The sequence below is a fragment of the Ostrea edulis genome, chromosome 5, assembly GCF_947568905.1.
Source record: "Ostrea edulis chromosome 5, xbOstEdul1.1, whole genome shotgun sequence".
Taxonomy (NCBI): Eukaryota; Metazoa; Mollusca; class Bivalvia; order Ostreida; family Ostreidae; genus Ostrea; species Ostrea edulis.
Genome location: NC_079168.1, coordinates 3,302,350 through 3,320,846, shown reverse-complemented (window position 1 = coordinate 3,320,846; position 18,497 = coordinate 3,302,350). Strand labels below are relative to the sequence as shown.

Here is an 18,497-nt window from a genome sequence, read left to right as displayed (position 1 = left end):
AAAGCAAGAAAAGACGGAGTAAATCGGTCCGAAATAACAGCAGATGTTTCTGCACGTATTGTCCGAGTTATGAAATTGACCGACTCTCGTGACCTTTGTGGACCAGGTACAAAAACTATGCCGTCGTCTCCGTCAGTTATGGCTACTTAAAAAATGACAAAGATGAGGACAAGGAACTTCACCACGTGATACAAGAGCTATAGCACCAATGTGAGTCAGAGAGAGAGAGAGAGAGAGAGAGAGAGAGAGAGAGAGGGAGAGAGAGAGAGAGAGAGAGAGAGAGAGAGAGAGAGAGAGAGAGATCCTTATCATTCATATAATTTTAAACACACACGCACACACACACAACAATGATTGTTTAATTACCAGAGTATGTGCGCATTTTGAAATTTTTTTCTTCATATTAAGTAATTCATTTCAGTTTACGTAAAAGTAAGAGAGAGAGAGAGAGAGAGAGAGAGAGAGAGAGAGAGAGAGAGAGAGAGAGAGAGAGAGGAGAGAGAGAGAGAGAGAGAGAGAATGCATCATTGGCTAGAATAATAAAACTGGTCCTGGGGCGCTGGCATTGGATGATTTTTCCCCAAGACAAAGTTGATGGAACACCTATAAGATATGCACTTCTTTGAATTTCATTATCGCGTATTCAAATTGTAGGGCGTTCTAGAGAAGTTGTATAATTATCATATGCGCTGAAATCAAGTTAAACTTCTGTAAAATGTAGTCACATTTCCCGCGTAAGTCGATATTCAGATTAAACATTGCAATTGGTAATTGAAATAAAAAAGTAAACGTCTTTTTTCAATGCACCTATAAGAAATTCAACAGATCCTACTTCAGCTTTCATTTGTTGAGGTTTGGCATGCAGATTTTTATTTCTTTCGTTTGCATTTCCCCAAGGAATCTGACGTCAATTGCCTTTTTAATGGTCTAAGTAATTATTTGGTTACCTTTGTCGCGTTATCCAGGTAATGCACGTGTGAAGGAGGTAGGTAACCTCAATGCACAAATAAGAATTAAAACAAAACCCCTGCATTGGAATAAATACACTGTGGTTATGTATCAATTCTATATTTTGAAGAACCGAATAAGAAGAATTTAATGATTGTTTGTATATCTTATTCCAGTTTATTTTATGACGGCATTTCACCGAAAAGGAATGCGAGGACTATAAATAACGCCTAGACACTGTAAAGAGTATATTTGTGATATGACAAAAATTACAAAACGACAAAGGGTTCATCTGAACATTGTCGTCTGTCCTGACGTACACATTTTACAAGGTTAAGCTCAATGTTGCCCCAGAGGCACTTACGCGTGCTACAAATTATTTATGATGGCGATGTTCTGGAAACCACCAGCGAGATGCAAACTTAACACGTATTAGTCTAATTAAAACAATTAGTTGTATTTGATTATAGTTTAGTTTGTGATGCAGTGGATGACCAGAGGCAGTACACGCGAGATCAGCTGTTTTTGTAGGACCCTAGAGTTACAATCAGATATTGATTGATTTGTCTTCAAATCAAGCTTGTCAAATTGTGATGTATGTAGGATTCGTTTTTTGTCTAATTATCTTATAATTCATACACATGTCAAGTCCTTAATTGTTATGCGAAATTTCACATTTCATAGAGGAAATGACAACACAAAAATAAATAAGTGAATTAATAAAATGTCGTACAGGACTGGACGAAATAGAGAATGATATATAACATAAGACTTTGTAAGAACACACGTGTATAGTTCAAATATTTTTTCGTCTGTATAAGTGAAGCCAAGTAAAAATAATTCTATAAAGAGATTATACATAAATTTTTTAAAAATAAATCGTGATAAGATAATGCTGTCTTTCCGTGTGTTTATCTGATTATGTTTTTCTCCAATATTAGGTTTACTGACTGATTTATTGATATATAGATTGGGGACTCGGGGGGTCGGGGATATGGGTGGGAGGAATTTAGGAAACAGTTAAAGCACAATGAAGACTTGACCCGTAACTTACGTATATGTAAGATTGGCGTCAAAATAAAGAGAAAATATGATATTTTCATAATAACGATTACATAAAGGAATTACAGACAAGGTAGGGAGATTTTCGTCCTGAGTAACCGAATGACAAGCGCTTCAATCACCGTGCGCTGACCTCACACACGTGCGTGCGTGTCAACGACGACCCGGCGTTTATGGCTTATTTTGGGAAATAAACACACACATATATATATTGTTCCAAAATATGTCTGAAAAAACAGTTTAACCCATGGGAAAGAAAGGGACTTGTGGTCGTTAGCGTTACATTTTAATCTTTATTGAAAGTCAAAGTCTAGGACAATGAGGAACTCTGTACAGGTGTGAAGCAAGTTGACATGTTTCTAGAATTTATTATGCAAGTCTTAAGTTTGAGGCCCCAATGCAACAGGTAGTTTGTAGAAAATAATGAACTTTTTATTCGGAAACATACGTAACTGATACACGGTAAGCAGTCCCTACCTTTAGTTCCAACAGCGAATTTTAATCCAATATATCCCACAGCGAATAAAACTCCATAGAAGAATGTTCCAAGTACACCCATTACTGTTTAAAAATTGTTCTATGTCGGATCAGAAAATCACACCGGCGCAAACACTGCTGGAATTCATTAACATATGATTAAACGGAATATACGACTTATTGCAATTAAATAAGGAAAATGCGTTAATAACAACAGTCCTATTGTCACGGATGTTTTTCTCTACTGTCTACAGGTATGCAGAGAACAGTTGTCAAAGTGCAGCATGCTTCCTTCCTTCAGAACTCGAATGAAATTCTTCAAAATATTTCACGGCTTCTCTCACATGAAATAAAAAAAAAAAACTCAGATGAAGGTAAATGTGTAAAGATGTGGGGAGAATGACATTAAATATAAACTAGTGACACTGTCACGCATGATCACCCTAGGGTTAAAACAATCTCATAAAGTCTGTATTACGAAAAGCGTTCGTGTGAAATTGCCGAGGGGTTCCGAATAAAAACGCATATGCGCAAGCGCAGAATTTAGCATGTGGACACAAATAATATATAATATGCATGACATGTTTACGAATTTGTAATAATAAATTTCTTTATTTAGCTTACATGCTTACAAAATTGTTGTTTGTCTATACTGAACAATATCCAGATCTCACGGTGTACAACAGAGAGCGTGCGTCTGGACACTACTATCTACAGTTTCAGGAAAGGAAAAATATTATTGATATATACTTGTACATGCATGTATAACATATACATAACACGTACGTACTTGCATGAAGTCATGCAGAAGAAATCGGTTTTTTTAACTACCTTAAAATTTTAATTTACACAATAATGTTTTTATCCTAATTCTATGAAAACGATGATGATCAACATTAAATCGATGTTTACAAACCACTGGATTATATAATTGATATAATAATGTACGTATTCTTTAATGCTCACGACATACATCTTATGGCATACATGTATACAATTAAAGTATAGATTTGCACTTGTGTGGCATGATGCCGAACATTGGTGATGTTATAAACAGAGAATGCTATGTAAGAATATTATTACGTAAATTAAAGACATAGTGCTTGGTATTTTCACAAACAAACACGTTTGAATTTTTTTTTTAAATTAGTATTGTGTAAGTTTAAAAACAGATTTTTTCCTCCGTAATATACCTTAATATATCACCTACGCAATTCGCTGAAGTAAGGACATTTCAAAACAATGTGGAATTCATCCTCAATTTCCATATGACACAGTTTACAATATGAGTTCTTTTTCTTGTTACATTAATATGGCGTCCACTTCCAATGGTGAGATAATGTAAGGAATTTCTAATTCTACCAATTTGTATCTTAGAAACATGTGGTACTGACTTCATCAAGTAAAATTGCAATGAAAAATAGCCATAAATGTACATAGAAATTTTACATCTTTGGCGAGGAGTTAATTTGTTCAACAATATTCTGCATAAAAATAACAATAATTCTTTTCTTGATTATTGGAAAAATAATTAAAATAATAATAATAGTAATAATAACAAGAGGTACTGTGAGCAATGCTTACTAGGAATACCCAACGCTTACCCCAATCTCCCAAAGGGTGTTGGTAATAGGTATAAATTACCTCTTTCCTGAGTGTAGAAATATGGCATGCCTTTGTAGAAGAAAATGGAAGCTATAGTCCGAACACAAATCCATGGCATCAACCTATGATTTTGACCTTGAGATCAAAGGTCAAGGTCATAAAGAGGTCATGAATGTACATGACACATAGTCTCATGGTGATACACCCATGTCTTATGGTATGACTATGTCAAAACCCTATAATCAATTTGACCTTGAGGTCAAAGTTCAAGGTCATATAGAGGTCATTAAGGTACCCGACACATGGTCTCATGGTGATGCACTCATGTTCAAATATGGTATGCCTATGTCAAATAACAAAGAAGTCATGGCCCTGACACGAATCTATTGTAAAAACCTCTAATTCTGACCTTGATGTCAATGTCATATGGAGGTCATGAAGGTACATGACACATCGTCTCATGGTGATACACTCATGTGTCAAATTTGGTATGCCTATGTTAAATAACAAAGAAGTTATGGCCCGGACACGAATCCATTGTAAAAAAAAAAACACCTTTAATTTTGACCTTGAGGTCAAGGGTGAAGGTCATATAGAGGTAATGAAGGTACTCGACACATCGTCACATGGTGATCCAACTGTGTTCTAAATATGGTATGCCTAAGTCAAAGAACAAAGAAGTTATGGCCCGGACACGAATCTGCACAGACAGACAGAGTGATTCCTATATACCCCCCGGAACTTCGTTCGGGGGGTATAATCAGAAGATAATCACAATATAGGTCAGTATTTTCTTGATTACACAAAATGTGACCCAGACCTACATAAAATAAGTTGTCTTTTATATGGGTAGCTCAATTAACTTTTCAACTTCCTCATGCAAAGTGAAGATAACGAACAGTGATCAATCTCATAATTCCTACAAGCAATACAAAATAGATAGTTGGGCAAACACGGACCCCTGGACACACCAGAGGTGGGATCAGGTGCCTAGGAGGAGTAATCATCCCCTGTGTTTTCAAAATACAACTTTCACTTTGTAGTAATTTGAACCAAAATTTAAAGCGTATGGTACGAATTACAATATTTTTTTCCATCTCGTAAAAACGCTATTAAATCATCGCACGTATGTAGTTATGAGGCTGTATGACATATCATACATTATTTCACCTGTTTTAGCCCAAATTATTTGATTTTAAATCGATGTTTACAAATAACCGTGTCGCTCTGCCATTTCAAGTGACAGTCACGGGACCAGTTCAAACTTTCAGATCAGCGGTGGTCTTATCTGTGTAAAGCTGTGTATTTTGTTACAACAGTACCGTGCCATAAGTTTAATAGAATTGAAAATAGCAAATACCTCTTAGTCATTCGTTGTTTTACGCTCTTTCAGCCTTAAAACTAGACAGTTGCGTATGAGTTAATACATCATGTTGGGATTCCCCTGACGCACGTGGGTCTATTTATAGACGTCTATTATGGGATGATTTATATATGTACATGTACCACACTTATTATACCCCCAGCAACAAGTTGTGGGGGGTATACTGGAATCGGGTTGTCCGTCTGTCTGTCCGTCCGTACGTCCGTCCGTCCGTCTGTAGATGCAATGGTTTCCGGGCTCTAAAGCATTATCCTTTCCACCTACCGTCACCGTATCATACATATGGACTACCCATGGGATGAAGATGTACCCTATCGATTTTGGGGTCAAAAGGTCAAAGGTCAAGCGCTCTGGACACCGAAGTAGCAATATGGTTTCCGGGCTCTAAAGCGTTATCCTTTCCACCTACAGTCACCATATCATACATATGGACTACCCATGGGATGAAGATGTTCCCTATCGATTTTGGGGTCAAAAGGTCAAAGGTCACGCGCTCTGGACATCGAAGTAGCAATATGGTTTCCGGGCTCTAAAGCGTTATCCTTTCCACCTACAGTCACCATATCATACATATGGACTACCCAGGGATGAAGATGTTCCCTATCGATTTTGGGGTCAAAAGGTCAAAGGTCACGCGCTCTGGACATCGAAGTAGCAATATGGTTCGGTTTGTCATGCCATTTGTTTTTTACACTCAGAAAAGAGGTAGTTTATACCTATTACCAACACCCTTTGGGAGATTGGGGTAAGCGGGGGGTATTCTTAGTGAGCATTGCTCACAGTACCTCTTGTTTACTTTCTAAATAATATTCTCACTGTTTCCTTTTACATGCAGATGTTTTCAAGCATGTAATTAAGGGAAAGTTAATAACTTTATAAAGTAATTGATCTGATTTAAAGTAATAATGCACAAATATAATACATGAACATCGGGTCATACAGCTTTAAGAATTCTAAACCAACAAGCAATATTTATGGGCAGTCAAACTACATGATTGATTGTCTATTGTGTAACGTCCCGCTCTAGAATTTTTCACTCATATGGAGACGTCACCATTGCCGGTGAAGGGCTGCGAAATTTAAGCCTATGCTCGGCGCTTACGGGCACTGAGCAGGGAGGGATCTTTATAGTGCCACACCTTCTGTGATACGGGACCTCGGTTTTTTCGGTCTCATCCGAAGGACCGCCCAATTTAGTCGCCTCTTACGACAAAGAAGGTGTACTGAGGACCTATTATAACCCGGATCCCCACGGGATGTCAAAATACACATAACCCTGACATCCAGTAAAGACTTTAAGTATTGTAAGTGCACCTTTTCAACATCTTTAGAACTGTGACTACCCCACACTTCACGGCTATAATTCAGTACACTGGTAACATCCAGGGGTCCGTGTTTGCCTAACTTTCTATTTTGTGATGCTTATAGGAGTTATGAGATTGATCACTGTTCGTTATCTTTACCTTTCATGATTAAAATGATATATAAAATCACATCAAGTAGTAAATGTATAAGCAACAAGAAATGAAAATGTCTACTATATAACCCCCAAAACGTATTACTTTCTCCCCTTCCTCCTGTGTGTTTGTAACCATGGGGACCAGTGAGGGAAAGGATGAAACATATAACAGTGCCCCGAGAAGGATCTGCTGGCTAATATACGGGGGGGAAAAGAAAGAAATTAGTTTGGTTTGGATGACATGTTACAATTTCGTTTCGGTGACATGTTCAGTTTGGTTTGGGTGATATGTTCCGTTTTCAATTTGTGGAAGACTTATACGCAAAAACATAGTATAGGTTATGATAATTTGTTGTCATAATGTGTTTTTATATTCACTCCCACTCAGAATATTCACAATAGAGAAGATGACACGGGTTTCATTTACCATCCACGGTACGTTATCCCACTTCCATCTTTCATATACTTCCACCAAACGGATATTTAAATGAGTAGTATTCTTTTATATGCCAACATCTACAACTTTGATGTAAGTAGGGCACTGATGTTTGAACTATTGAGGGGTTCATACGTTCTTAACCCGTGATTTAAACAAATAGTGGGTCCTTGATAACATCGGGATCAAATCCTTCCTTAACCAGCTCCAACTTCCGATGGTTCATGGTCTGTGTGGTGAAGAACTCTTTAACAACCCTGATGAAAATGGGACGAGCGTAATGTGGCAGGTGTCTGAACACATGTTCATATAGTTGTTTAAGCATTTCATCCGACATACTGTAGCCGTCTTCCAGCTGAATGGCCGCCATTCCAGCTTTGCCATCGCTTCCTATAAGACATACACTTTTGATGAAAAGTCAGATGTTCAATCAAATTGCTCTTGCTATATTGCAAAATCTATTGAATTTTAGGTACAGAATCAATATGGCACAGACGCAGAGGTATTAAAAAAGATCGGTATACATGTACATACCGGGAATAGGAGCGCCATACACATTGACGTCATGTATGAAAGTTATTTGAATCATTACATTGGCGACCTCTGTGGTTGACACAATCTCACCTTTCCATCTACAGGAAAGTAAAGGATAAAAAAAATTATTAACCGATCTGCAGAAAAAACGTGATATAAAGTTATTAATAGCTTTACAGAAGAAAAAAAACATATGATAAAAAGTTATGCTATAGAAAAAATATATGATACAAAGTTATTAACCGCTCTACAGAAAAACATATGATCAAAAAACTATTAACCGCTCTAAAACATACGATGAAAAAATTAAAGACTGATCCACAGAAAAACATAGATTTATAACTTTTCATCCACAGAAACTTGATAAATATTTCACAACCTTCTTATGAAAGGTGAAGATAACGAACAGTGACCAATCTCATAATGCCTAAAAGCAATACAAAGTAGATGGTTGGGCAAACACGGACCCCTGGACACACCAGAGATTGGATCAGGTGCCTAGGAGGAGTAAGCATCCCCTGTCGACCGGTTAGACCCGCCGTGAGCCCTATATCCTGATCAGGTAAACGGAGTTATCCGTAGTCAAAATCAGTGTGCCAAGAATGGCCTAACAATCGGTTTGAAACATGTCAGACAGCATTTGACCCAATGATAGGTTGTATTGACGAACTAGATCGTTATAACGACCATAGAATTCTGATAAACATATGACAGAACAGTCACTTTTCCATTAAAAAAAGCAACCAAAAAACAAACCATTGCAAAAACCAACCCCCCCCCCCCCCCAAAAAAAAACCCCATCAAAACCTTTTAATTCACAAAATGACATATATGATTAAAATTAACTATTTTCGTCTACAGAAAAGGATATTAATGAAAGTATCTTTTTCATCTACAGAAAAAAACCTCTTAACTGTGATAAAACAAAGGGTTTTTTTCAATCTACAAAAGACATACGAGGGCTGTTCGGTATGTAATGTGTATTGTGCCACAGCGCGATAATGCTTTGCACGATTTCGTGGATGATGATAATCTTGAATAGCTCTAATCAATACCTTCCAAACGGTATAAACACGAGCCTTCAGCTCCACATAGTATTAAACGTATAGTCATTTCAATAGAGCCAGTCGTTGACCACTGTTGCAAAGATTGTTGGGAAACGGGTTGAGAATATTGAAGAAATTAGAGCTTTAATAAAAGTTCGCACAAAACTCGGTCATTCGGTAATGTAGATTTTTACTGAATTGGGGGAAGTTTAGTAGTCTGATAAGGTATCTTATGAAACAGTTTGTAGGTGGAGAAAGCAATTTCTGACTGACACAGAGTCCGTCAAAGATGCAGCAAAATCTGACCGACCTGCGACTGTAACAGGCAAGGCAAATGTCTCAAAAGTCAGGGAAATAATTGAAAGTGACGGCAGATACACGATTCGTGAAATTACCAAAGCTGTTGCCATATCGCTATCGCGGGTGCATTTCATTTTGAAGCGTACGAAAGATTTCTGCCAGATGGATACCGCATATATTGACAGATGACCTAAAACGGGTACGAATACAAACCGCTAAGCAATTGCTCAAAATGTTTTCGAAATTCAATCAAAGACAATTTGCAAACATTGTTACTGGTGACGAAACATGGGTTCACTATTTCGAACCAGTAAGAAAAATTGGAAACAAAATATGGCTAACTTAACACGGTAGAAGGCCAAAAGAACCATAAGTACAAAGAAGGTTCTTTATTGCATATTCTTCTCATGTGATGGTAAGTCGGAAAAGGTTACTGTCTTGCCACACCCACCATACTCTCCAGATCTAGCCCCCATGCGACGTTTTCTCCTTTTTCCAGAACTTAAAAAGTTCTTATCTGGTCGTCATTACAATTCCCGACAAGCCCTTGGCTCAGCCATCAGTCAGTTCCTCAGAGGTCTACCTGAATCAGCATATCGCGACGCATTTCACAAATGGATTCAGAGATTGAAATTATGTATTTCAAACTGCGGAGAATACTTTGAAGGAATGTAATGTTCATTTCACTATTTGAGTCGAATGCTTTTGTGATATCGTACAATAAACATTACACATCGAACAGCCCTCGTATATACATGTATCATTGAAAACAATTCACAACCTCCCTATCTAAATGATAAAATATAATGACAAGTTTATAACCTTTCCATCTACAGTAAAACATATGAAAAACATTGAATGTTAAAATTCACGGACGCAAATAATGCAATTCAAAAACTCTCACCTGAAAGTATCACCAATTCTGTCTCGGAAATACACGTAGTAATCACCGTCTAAATACACCGAGTCCCCGAAATAAAAAAAGGAATCCCCTTTCTGGATAACATTCCGCACAGTTTTTTTCCTCTTCTATTTCTTTTGATCCTAGGTAAATCTTATTGATGGTTGGTGGCATCACTACAAGAAGTAAGCCAGTTTCACCTTGAAATTAAAAAAAAATGATTATAAAGAAGCAGGAAAGGTGAAGATAATGAACACTGATCAATCTCATAACTCCTATAAGGAAAACAAAATAAAGAGATAGGCAAACACGGACCCCTGTATATACCGGATCAGATGCCTAGGAGGAGTAAGCATCCCCTGTTGACCGGTCACACCAGCCGTGAGCCCTATACCTTGATCAGGTAAAAGGAGTAATCCGTAGTCAAAATCTCTGTGCACAGAACAGACTAAGAATTGGTATGAAAGACGCAAGACAACATTTGACCCAATGACAGGTTGTATTGGCAAATTGAATCGCTATAACGACCATAGAAGTTACAAAATGCCGACTTTAAACGAGACCGTTGAAACACCTGTAAGAAAAATAAAGAAGCATATTCAAAAGCTTCTACATGAGAAAATAAAAATATCTTAATGTAGCCTTCAACTCGACATTTAAATATATCGACGACGTTTTATCTATTAACAATAACCATTTCCATTCATGTCGATTCGATATATCCGAGTAAACTCGAAATGAAAGACACCACAAAGTCTTCCACATCTGCTTCGTACTGAGATATGTTATTGAAAATCGATATTACCGGCAAAGTAACTAGTCAACTTTATGACAAACGAGATGATTTCAGGTTCTCCATCGTCAACTTCCCATATTTATGTAACAATATCCCATTATTACCTGCACATGATGTTTATATCTCTCAACTGATTCTATACACAAGAGCTTGTTCTGCGTATGATCAGTTTTTTAATCGAGACAGGCTACTGACAAACAAGTTGATGGTACATGGGTTTCAACAGTCTCGTTAAAATTCAACATTTCGCAATTTCTAAGGTCGTTATAACGTCGTCTTCTGCTGCAGCTATTTACACTATATATACTATGGATTCTACGTTATTCGACGTTGACAAGAGAACTCTTAAATGTAAGGTTTAACAATTACCCTAGTCTAAGAACGTTTTGATGCGAGAACCTGCGAAGTCGATACCTGGCTTTATTGGAATACACTTTCCCTCTTTGTTCCGGATTGGTTGCTGCGTTTCCACATTGAATTTAACGATGTAGAAGCCTTTAGCCTTACCATTCATCCACCTCTGTAACAAAAAGGTTAACATATTTGTTTGGTCCATTTTGTAGATGTAAAAACTGCAATTTATTATAACCTTTTACGGTATCTAGTGCACAATAAGACCAATGATAATTGTGGATTAATGATATACAAAGTAGAAAGTTAGGCAAACACGGAACCTTGGATATACATGTACCATAGGTGAGATCAGGTGCCTAGGAGGAGTAAACATCCCCTGTCAACCGGTCACAATTGCCGTGAGCCCTATATCTTGATCAAATAAACGGAGTATCCATATTCAGCATCAGTGTGCCAAGAAAGGCCTAAGAATTGGAATAAAACATGTCAGACAGCATTTGCCCAATGACAAGTTGAAGATGCCTCCGTTTATAGAAAGTGAAATAAGAAAGGTAATAAATTTAACTGATTTTTCTTGGTGAAAGTAGAGAATAGCTTTAAAGAACCCATTTACCTGTTGTTGTTGTTGGGTTTTTTTGCCGAGGGAGTTAAATTGTCTTTTGCGCAATTGCATACCACTAATGAAATAATATATTAACAATTCTCACAGGATTCAATGCTAAATGCATAAAGAAATGTATTTTGAGAATGTGGTACTTTAAAAAAGTTGATTATGTTCTTCCAAAATAATACTGAACTTCATATGTGGTACATTTTCTTTGTTTGAAACGTTTTGGAATAACTGTGTAGTGGATATCTTTGAAAGGAGAATGGAAAATATTTCATTTCCATAATGGTCTGTAATTCTGGGACTATTTCTAATCTACTGATTTCAATTACTTTCGGCTAACGTTTGACCAACAAATTCATCTAACTTAACAAGTTGCTGTCCTTTAAAAAATAACCATAGGCATATGTTTCTAAAAGAAACTTAATATGTCCTATATATTCACTTCAATTACTTTCTGCTAACATTTGACCAACACATTCATGTAGCGTAGTGAATAAAAAACATTGATGATGTCAAAGTCCCGATTCTGACTGATTCGTCTGTCATTGTTATATCAGGGTACCTTGTATCCATGGGATTTAAAAGTTTCACGCCATGCTATCGTGCAGTTTACAGGTGTATGATTGCATCTTTTAATGCTATTTCGTACAAAAGACGTTTTTATTTACTATCAGGGGAGAACATCTTCCTAAAGCGCCGGCTTTGTTACAACAGTTCACTAAGGTATCAGACGTTCCCTCTGTGGCACCGAAGAACTCGAAGATTTGTGGAATTTTGAAGCGTGTCTGGAATTTCCTCCAGATGTCGCTGCGAAGTCCGTTTCCATACGCTGCCTGCACACAGTGAACGCCATCTAGTGGATGCTGTGAGATTACATGTATACAGTTTAGAATGCATATATACACAAAAGTAGAATTTGATTCAAAACAGAATTTTTAATTCGCTAACAAAAATGATTTAAATATTCAAATTACATATGCACACTGCTTTGGATCGAAACTCTGACTTCAATAAGATTGAGCAACGCATAAAATTAAAAACGCCTTTTTGGTTTATAACGTACGAATCCGTAGTTAAACGTGCTTTAAGAAACTCAGTACAAGAGACTGAATAGATGAAACATGAAAGGTGAAGATAAGGAATAGTGATCAATCTCATAACTCCTATAAAGGTGAAGATAAGGAATAGTGATCAATCTCATAACTCCTATAAAGGTGAAGATAAGGAATAGTGATCAATCTCATAACTCCTATAAAGGTGAAGATAAGGAATAGTGATCAATCTCATAACTCCTATAAAGGTGAAGATAAGGAATAGTGATCAATCTCATAACTCCTATAAAGGTGAAGATAAGGAATAGTGATCAATCTCATAACTCCTATAAAGGTGAAGATAAGGAACAGTGATCAATCTCATAACTCCTATAAAGGTGAAGATAAGGAACAGTGATCAATCTCATAACTCCTATAAAGGTGAAGATAAGGAACAGTGATCAATCTCATAACTCCTACAATCAATACAAAATAGAGAATTGGGCAAACACGGACCCCTGGACACACTAGAGGTGGGATCAGGTGCCTAGGAGGAGTAAGCATCTCCTGTCGACCGGTCACACGCTCTGTGAGCCCTACATTTTGATCAGGCAAACGGAGTTGTCGGTAGTCAAAATCAGTGTCACTGTGCCAAGAACGGCCTAATAATCGGCATGAAACACGTCAGACGGCATTTGACCCAATTATAGGTTGTATTGGCAAACTTGATTGTTACAACGACCATAGAATTTGCGAAATGGTGATTTTAGTTGAGACTGTTGAAACCCCTGCACTATCAACGTGTTTGTAAGTAGCCTGCCTCGATTTAAACAAGCTCTTGCGTATTAAATCAGTTAGGAAATATAAACACCATATGCAGGTGATAATGGAATATTGCTACATTGATATGGGAAGTTGACAATGGAGAAGCTGAAATCATCCCGTTTGTCATAAAGTTGAGTTGTTAGTTTGCCGTTAATATTTACTTTTAATAAAATATACTTTTTCTGGTACATGACGTATTTTGGATGATGCCAGGTTTAGACTTTTAACAATTTTCCAGTACTTTCTGTCGGAGCTACTCAAAAGTCGATTTTGCAATGCGCAATAAACATTAGGCATGCATATGTAGCCTATACATATCTTCTGTTATCAAAATTTGTTGTAAGCACCGCTTTGCGTTTTCAAATTGAATTAAGTACATGCTCCAAATGGCGGTTTACTCGGTCGACTCTTTGTCAGTCTGTTGCTAAGTGAATCCTTGCGCAGTGCAAGTGATTTCTATTTCTCAATGTTTGTTTATCTTTTTTCTATAACAGAAGACTTGTTTAGTGTAGTTTTGTCTTATATATCTTGTCTTATGATATAATGTTATATGATATAATGTAACTTTGTGCAGTTTACGCTTTACAATCCGCTTCGCTTAAGTTACATTATATATCGTACAAAATAGGTCAAAATTATGTTTCATTCCTTAGTTACAACTCTTGTAAATTCAGTGGTCCAGCCAAAGCTTTTTTCTTTCGCAAGAATTGTTCACCCATACTAAGACGTCACTAGCTCTAGGTGAAATACCACAAATTGAGACCTATACATAAGCTTCAGAATCATAGTAATGGAAGTTTCCCTACATCTGTCGCGAGACGGCACGGGGCCCTGGTTTTTCAGGTTCCCTCTGAAAGAGCCGTGACTCACTTCTAATTGCCAAATGTTTACAGAAGGAGCAGATACTATTCTCACACCTTAGCTTTGACACGACTCGATCCCACGACCCACGAAGCGAATACTTCATCCACTGAGCCACCACGACTGGCAAAGTTAAAGCCTGATCTATTGTTGTTCATTTGGAAGCTACCACGTAGATTTCATACCAATATTTGTTTTTTGAAAAATGAAAAAAGTGGATAAATTAATTTTTTAACTCTGAAAACGTGCATGAACAGTGACGAAATTCAAATACGCACACAAATTTTATATCAAAATCTTATAAAATATATTTTTAAAAAGTCACCTTTGGGACGCGCAGTAGATAGCGGCACAGCTCCCCAATGTACAGAATGACTGTGATCTTGTATTTCCTGACAACTTCCCAGTAATGGCGGGCGGAAAATTTCCGACGCAGCACTATTGTTGCATCTTTTATATGTAATAAATTAGAAGTATTTTTACTTTTCATATAATACTTAGCTAGATGGTGAGAGAGAGAGAGAGAGAGAGAGAGAGAGAGAGAGAGAGAGAGAGAGAGAGAGAGAGAGAGAGATTAAATTACCTTCTCCAACCGTGTTAAATAAACCTTCACCGGAAGCGGCGCTGCGATACAATGGTGTCACAACATACGTCACATCCCGACATGTGAAGTCGATGGCGCGGTGACCATGCGTTTTGCTATTTCCGCTGGCATGCCGGTTTTGGTAAACCTAAAACATACAGGCTGCATAATAATTATGTGGTAAACGATCTGACTAATATATATTAATACATGTATCATACCATAACATATGTAGAACTAAATACATGTACATGTAGGTTGGTGCACAGGCACTAAGGCACCTACTTCTTTAAACCAGGTAAGTGGGCGTCAATCCGTTGTACACTAGTACCTCGTTGTGTTTAAAAGTCCGAGGATATCAGTTTTTAAGGTAGCTCACTACACTACGTCACAAGATGGCGATTTAAATGTTTTGTGAAATTATTTGTATCGATCGATTCGTTTTTCTGTCATCGTAGTTCAGTGTTTAAAGCATTGGGCTAGTGAGCCGCATATCTCGAGATCAAATCCGCCAGACTTTTGTTCATGTGTTGAAATATTTTTTTGAAAATCATGTTTTTATCCAAATTTGCAAATTTTCTGCCTGTTTGGCATAAATACGTATCATATATCGCCATATCTTTTATGATTAAATCAATTTGTACTGATATGAGAAACTATTTCATGGTGTAGTGAGCCACCTTAAACCGGGATTAGAATTACAAACTAATATCATATTTGAGTTCATTGGAGTAAAATATTGTAGGATAAAAATATTTATCAACGATCTGAATTTCCTTGACCTCGTACCTGTATGATAACATACATCAATAATACGATTTGATGTATATTGACATGCATATATACTTGTTGATTAATGTTGCAATATTTGAAAACAATTTTCTGACAATCAATATACAATGGTTAATATTTATAATAAAGCATGTAGAAAATTCTACCCACTCTATAGGTACTGGCCCGTTGTCCCGGAAGTGTATATGTAGCATAATGGGCTCAGTAAAGTAACTTTTTCACGCACTCTTGTGCAGACCGGAACCGGAAGTGATTACATCAATAGCGTGTCAAAAAAAATAACTCTTTCAGGCAGCGATTCAGCCGATACCCCTGACACAAAGATCATAAAATCTTCTGGAAGTCTGCCCCAAGCATTACTGATTGTTTCTGGAAGCTCATGCCCTATAAATTGAAATATAACGTAGTATGTTAAAATGTCGTACGTGTCCTTTGGCTTTCAACTGATACTGATTATTATTTTAAAACCTGGCAGAAAGTTTTTGACGAATCGATAACAGTAATGATAACACAGGAAATGATTATAAGATGTAAATTTTAACAACGTTATCAATAGCTAGCTGTGGGTTAGTGCGAATTATCTACAATATATGCTAGCTTTTTTCAGTTAATCTTTGAAAGATCTACAAACACTATATCTGCCTTCAAACATATAGGTCTAATATTCCCTATTAATGCACATAAGTGATTGCAGGTGCGGTGTTGAGAACAGTAAACCAGACTTCACTCAATCTATCAACCTTTGCCCACAATGAGATATTTGGACAGACTGTCAGTAAACTAGACTTTCTTTAGCGTACACTGTATATATATACACATACATATACATACATACACACACACACACACACACACACACACACACACACACACACATATATATATATATATATATATATATATATATATATATATATATATAAAGCACAAACAAACAATTATAACACCCAACCTTACATTTACCCCTAGGATCTAAACGATACCTGTGAAAATCAATTAATTAATATATAAAGCACTAAATAATCACAACTGGGTACTGAAAATTTTCGCCCCAGCCCGGGGTCGAACCAGCGACGTACGGCACCCACCGCCTAGCAAGATTGTCAAACCAGTGCCATATATATATATATATATATATATATATATATATATATATATATATAGCTACCAACCTTTGCCCACTATCAGATGTTTGGACTGACTAGCAGTGAGTGAGTGTATTAATGGCTCCTCTTGTAGGTGATAGTTGATAAACGTACCAGCTAAACCCAGTTTCAAAAGACCTGGAAATAAGAAGAATAGTTATCCAATTGCCTAACTAAGAACATGAAGGCAGTCCATAGGAAAATTCTAATACATATAAATAGTTATGATTGCCCGTAAATGTTGCAGAAAATTCTATTCCATATCTGTGATGTTTCTATTTAGAGAAAAATATATTTGAAACGACATAGAATACTCGTGTTAATATGGAACAATGTTATACTGGCGAACATATATTTAGCTCTTGGACCATAGAAGGTAGACGACATCACTTTTGACGTAAGATGCACCTTTTCACTATACGTTCCTTCTATAAATGTAAGATTTACATACGTAAATCAATATTGAGCTTTTTCAAGTTTTATAGTTCATGGCCTGATCTGATTTAATTGTAACAAATCGAGATCATACCAACATTTTAAAATTCCATGCCTTATCCAAGATGCCATCATAAAAAGCTTACAATTTAAAATCAAGCAAAAGACAAATATTTTGCAGAAGAGGAGGCGGGATTTTTCAAAGATGAGTATTGCGGCCTGAAATGATACTTTTTCCAAAACCCCGTTTTAAAAATATGACATCCCAGCTAAAAGGGATGGGGTTTCAAACTCTATGACCCCTTTGACTGTTTGACATCAATATAGTTATGTATGATATTGCTTGGAAGTAAACAAACCAAGAAAAGTCCAGACAAATTCTGGGGAATTATAAATCATAATGGCAACAACATCGCCCACTTTCAGATTCCAGCGAGACACCACATTTGCGACTCTGTTCGCCATGGCATCGATCATTCCGTAGGAATACTCCTTGTCTTCGAACACAATGAAAATTCTCTAGGGGTGAAGACGAGAAATCTCTTCGAACATGTCTATAAGAAGTCGCCTTGATTGTATGTTACGAGCGATGACGTCGTGTGGTTTCCTGGTGGTGTAAATTGTTTTGATATCGTCATAAAGGCTGGGATAAAACGCTCTCCAAGCCAGAATAGAACCACCCACACCTCCTGCCACGGCGGCTAGCATTCTCTCCTGGCCCACCATTTTCACACTGAAATCAAAAATTACCGCCGACTTCAGATATATTATAAGCATGGCTATAATTGGAAGAATGAACACAACAATTATTGCATGTATGATACACGTATTATAGCACAATCTCCGAATCCACGAGGAGTCGGGACACCATATGATATTAAAGTAAAATACAAACTTGTGACTAGTTTCTTGC

The 18,497-nt window shown here is 36.9% G+C and overlaps 1 protein-coding gene and 1 pseudogene across 1 annotated transcript in view; both read right to left on the bottom strand.

Moving 5' to 3' along the window:
• The window catches only part of LOC125649001 (deleted in malignant brain tumors 1 protein-like), a 47,250-nt gene extending 41,750 nt beyond the window's left edge, over nucleotides 1–5,500 (bottom strand). Inside the window, exons 1-3 of the mRNA XM_056167039.1 lie at nucleotides 5,453–5,500; nucleotides 4,661–4,752; nucleotides 2,488–2,821 (exon numbers count right to left, since the gene is read on the bottom strand). Of these exons, the coding sequence (XP_056023014.1) occupies nucleotides 2,488–2,569 (82 nt within the window). The 5' untranslated portion in view covers nucleotides 2,570–2,821; nucleotides 4,661–4,752; nucleotides 5,453–5,500. The remainder of the gene's footprint in view (nucleotides 1–2,487; nucleotides 2,822–4,660; nucleotides 4,753–5,452) is intronic.
• Nucleotides 5,501–6,861: 1,361 nt separating this feature from the next.
• On the bottom strand, nucleotides 6,862–18,306 carry LOC125649005 (long-chain fatty acid transport protein 2-like; annotated as a pseudogene).
• Nucleotides 18,307–18,497: the final 191 nt, after the last annotated feature.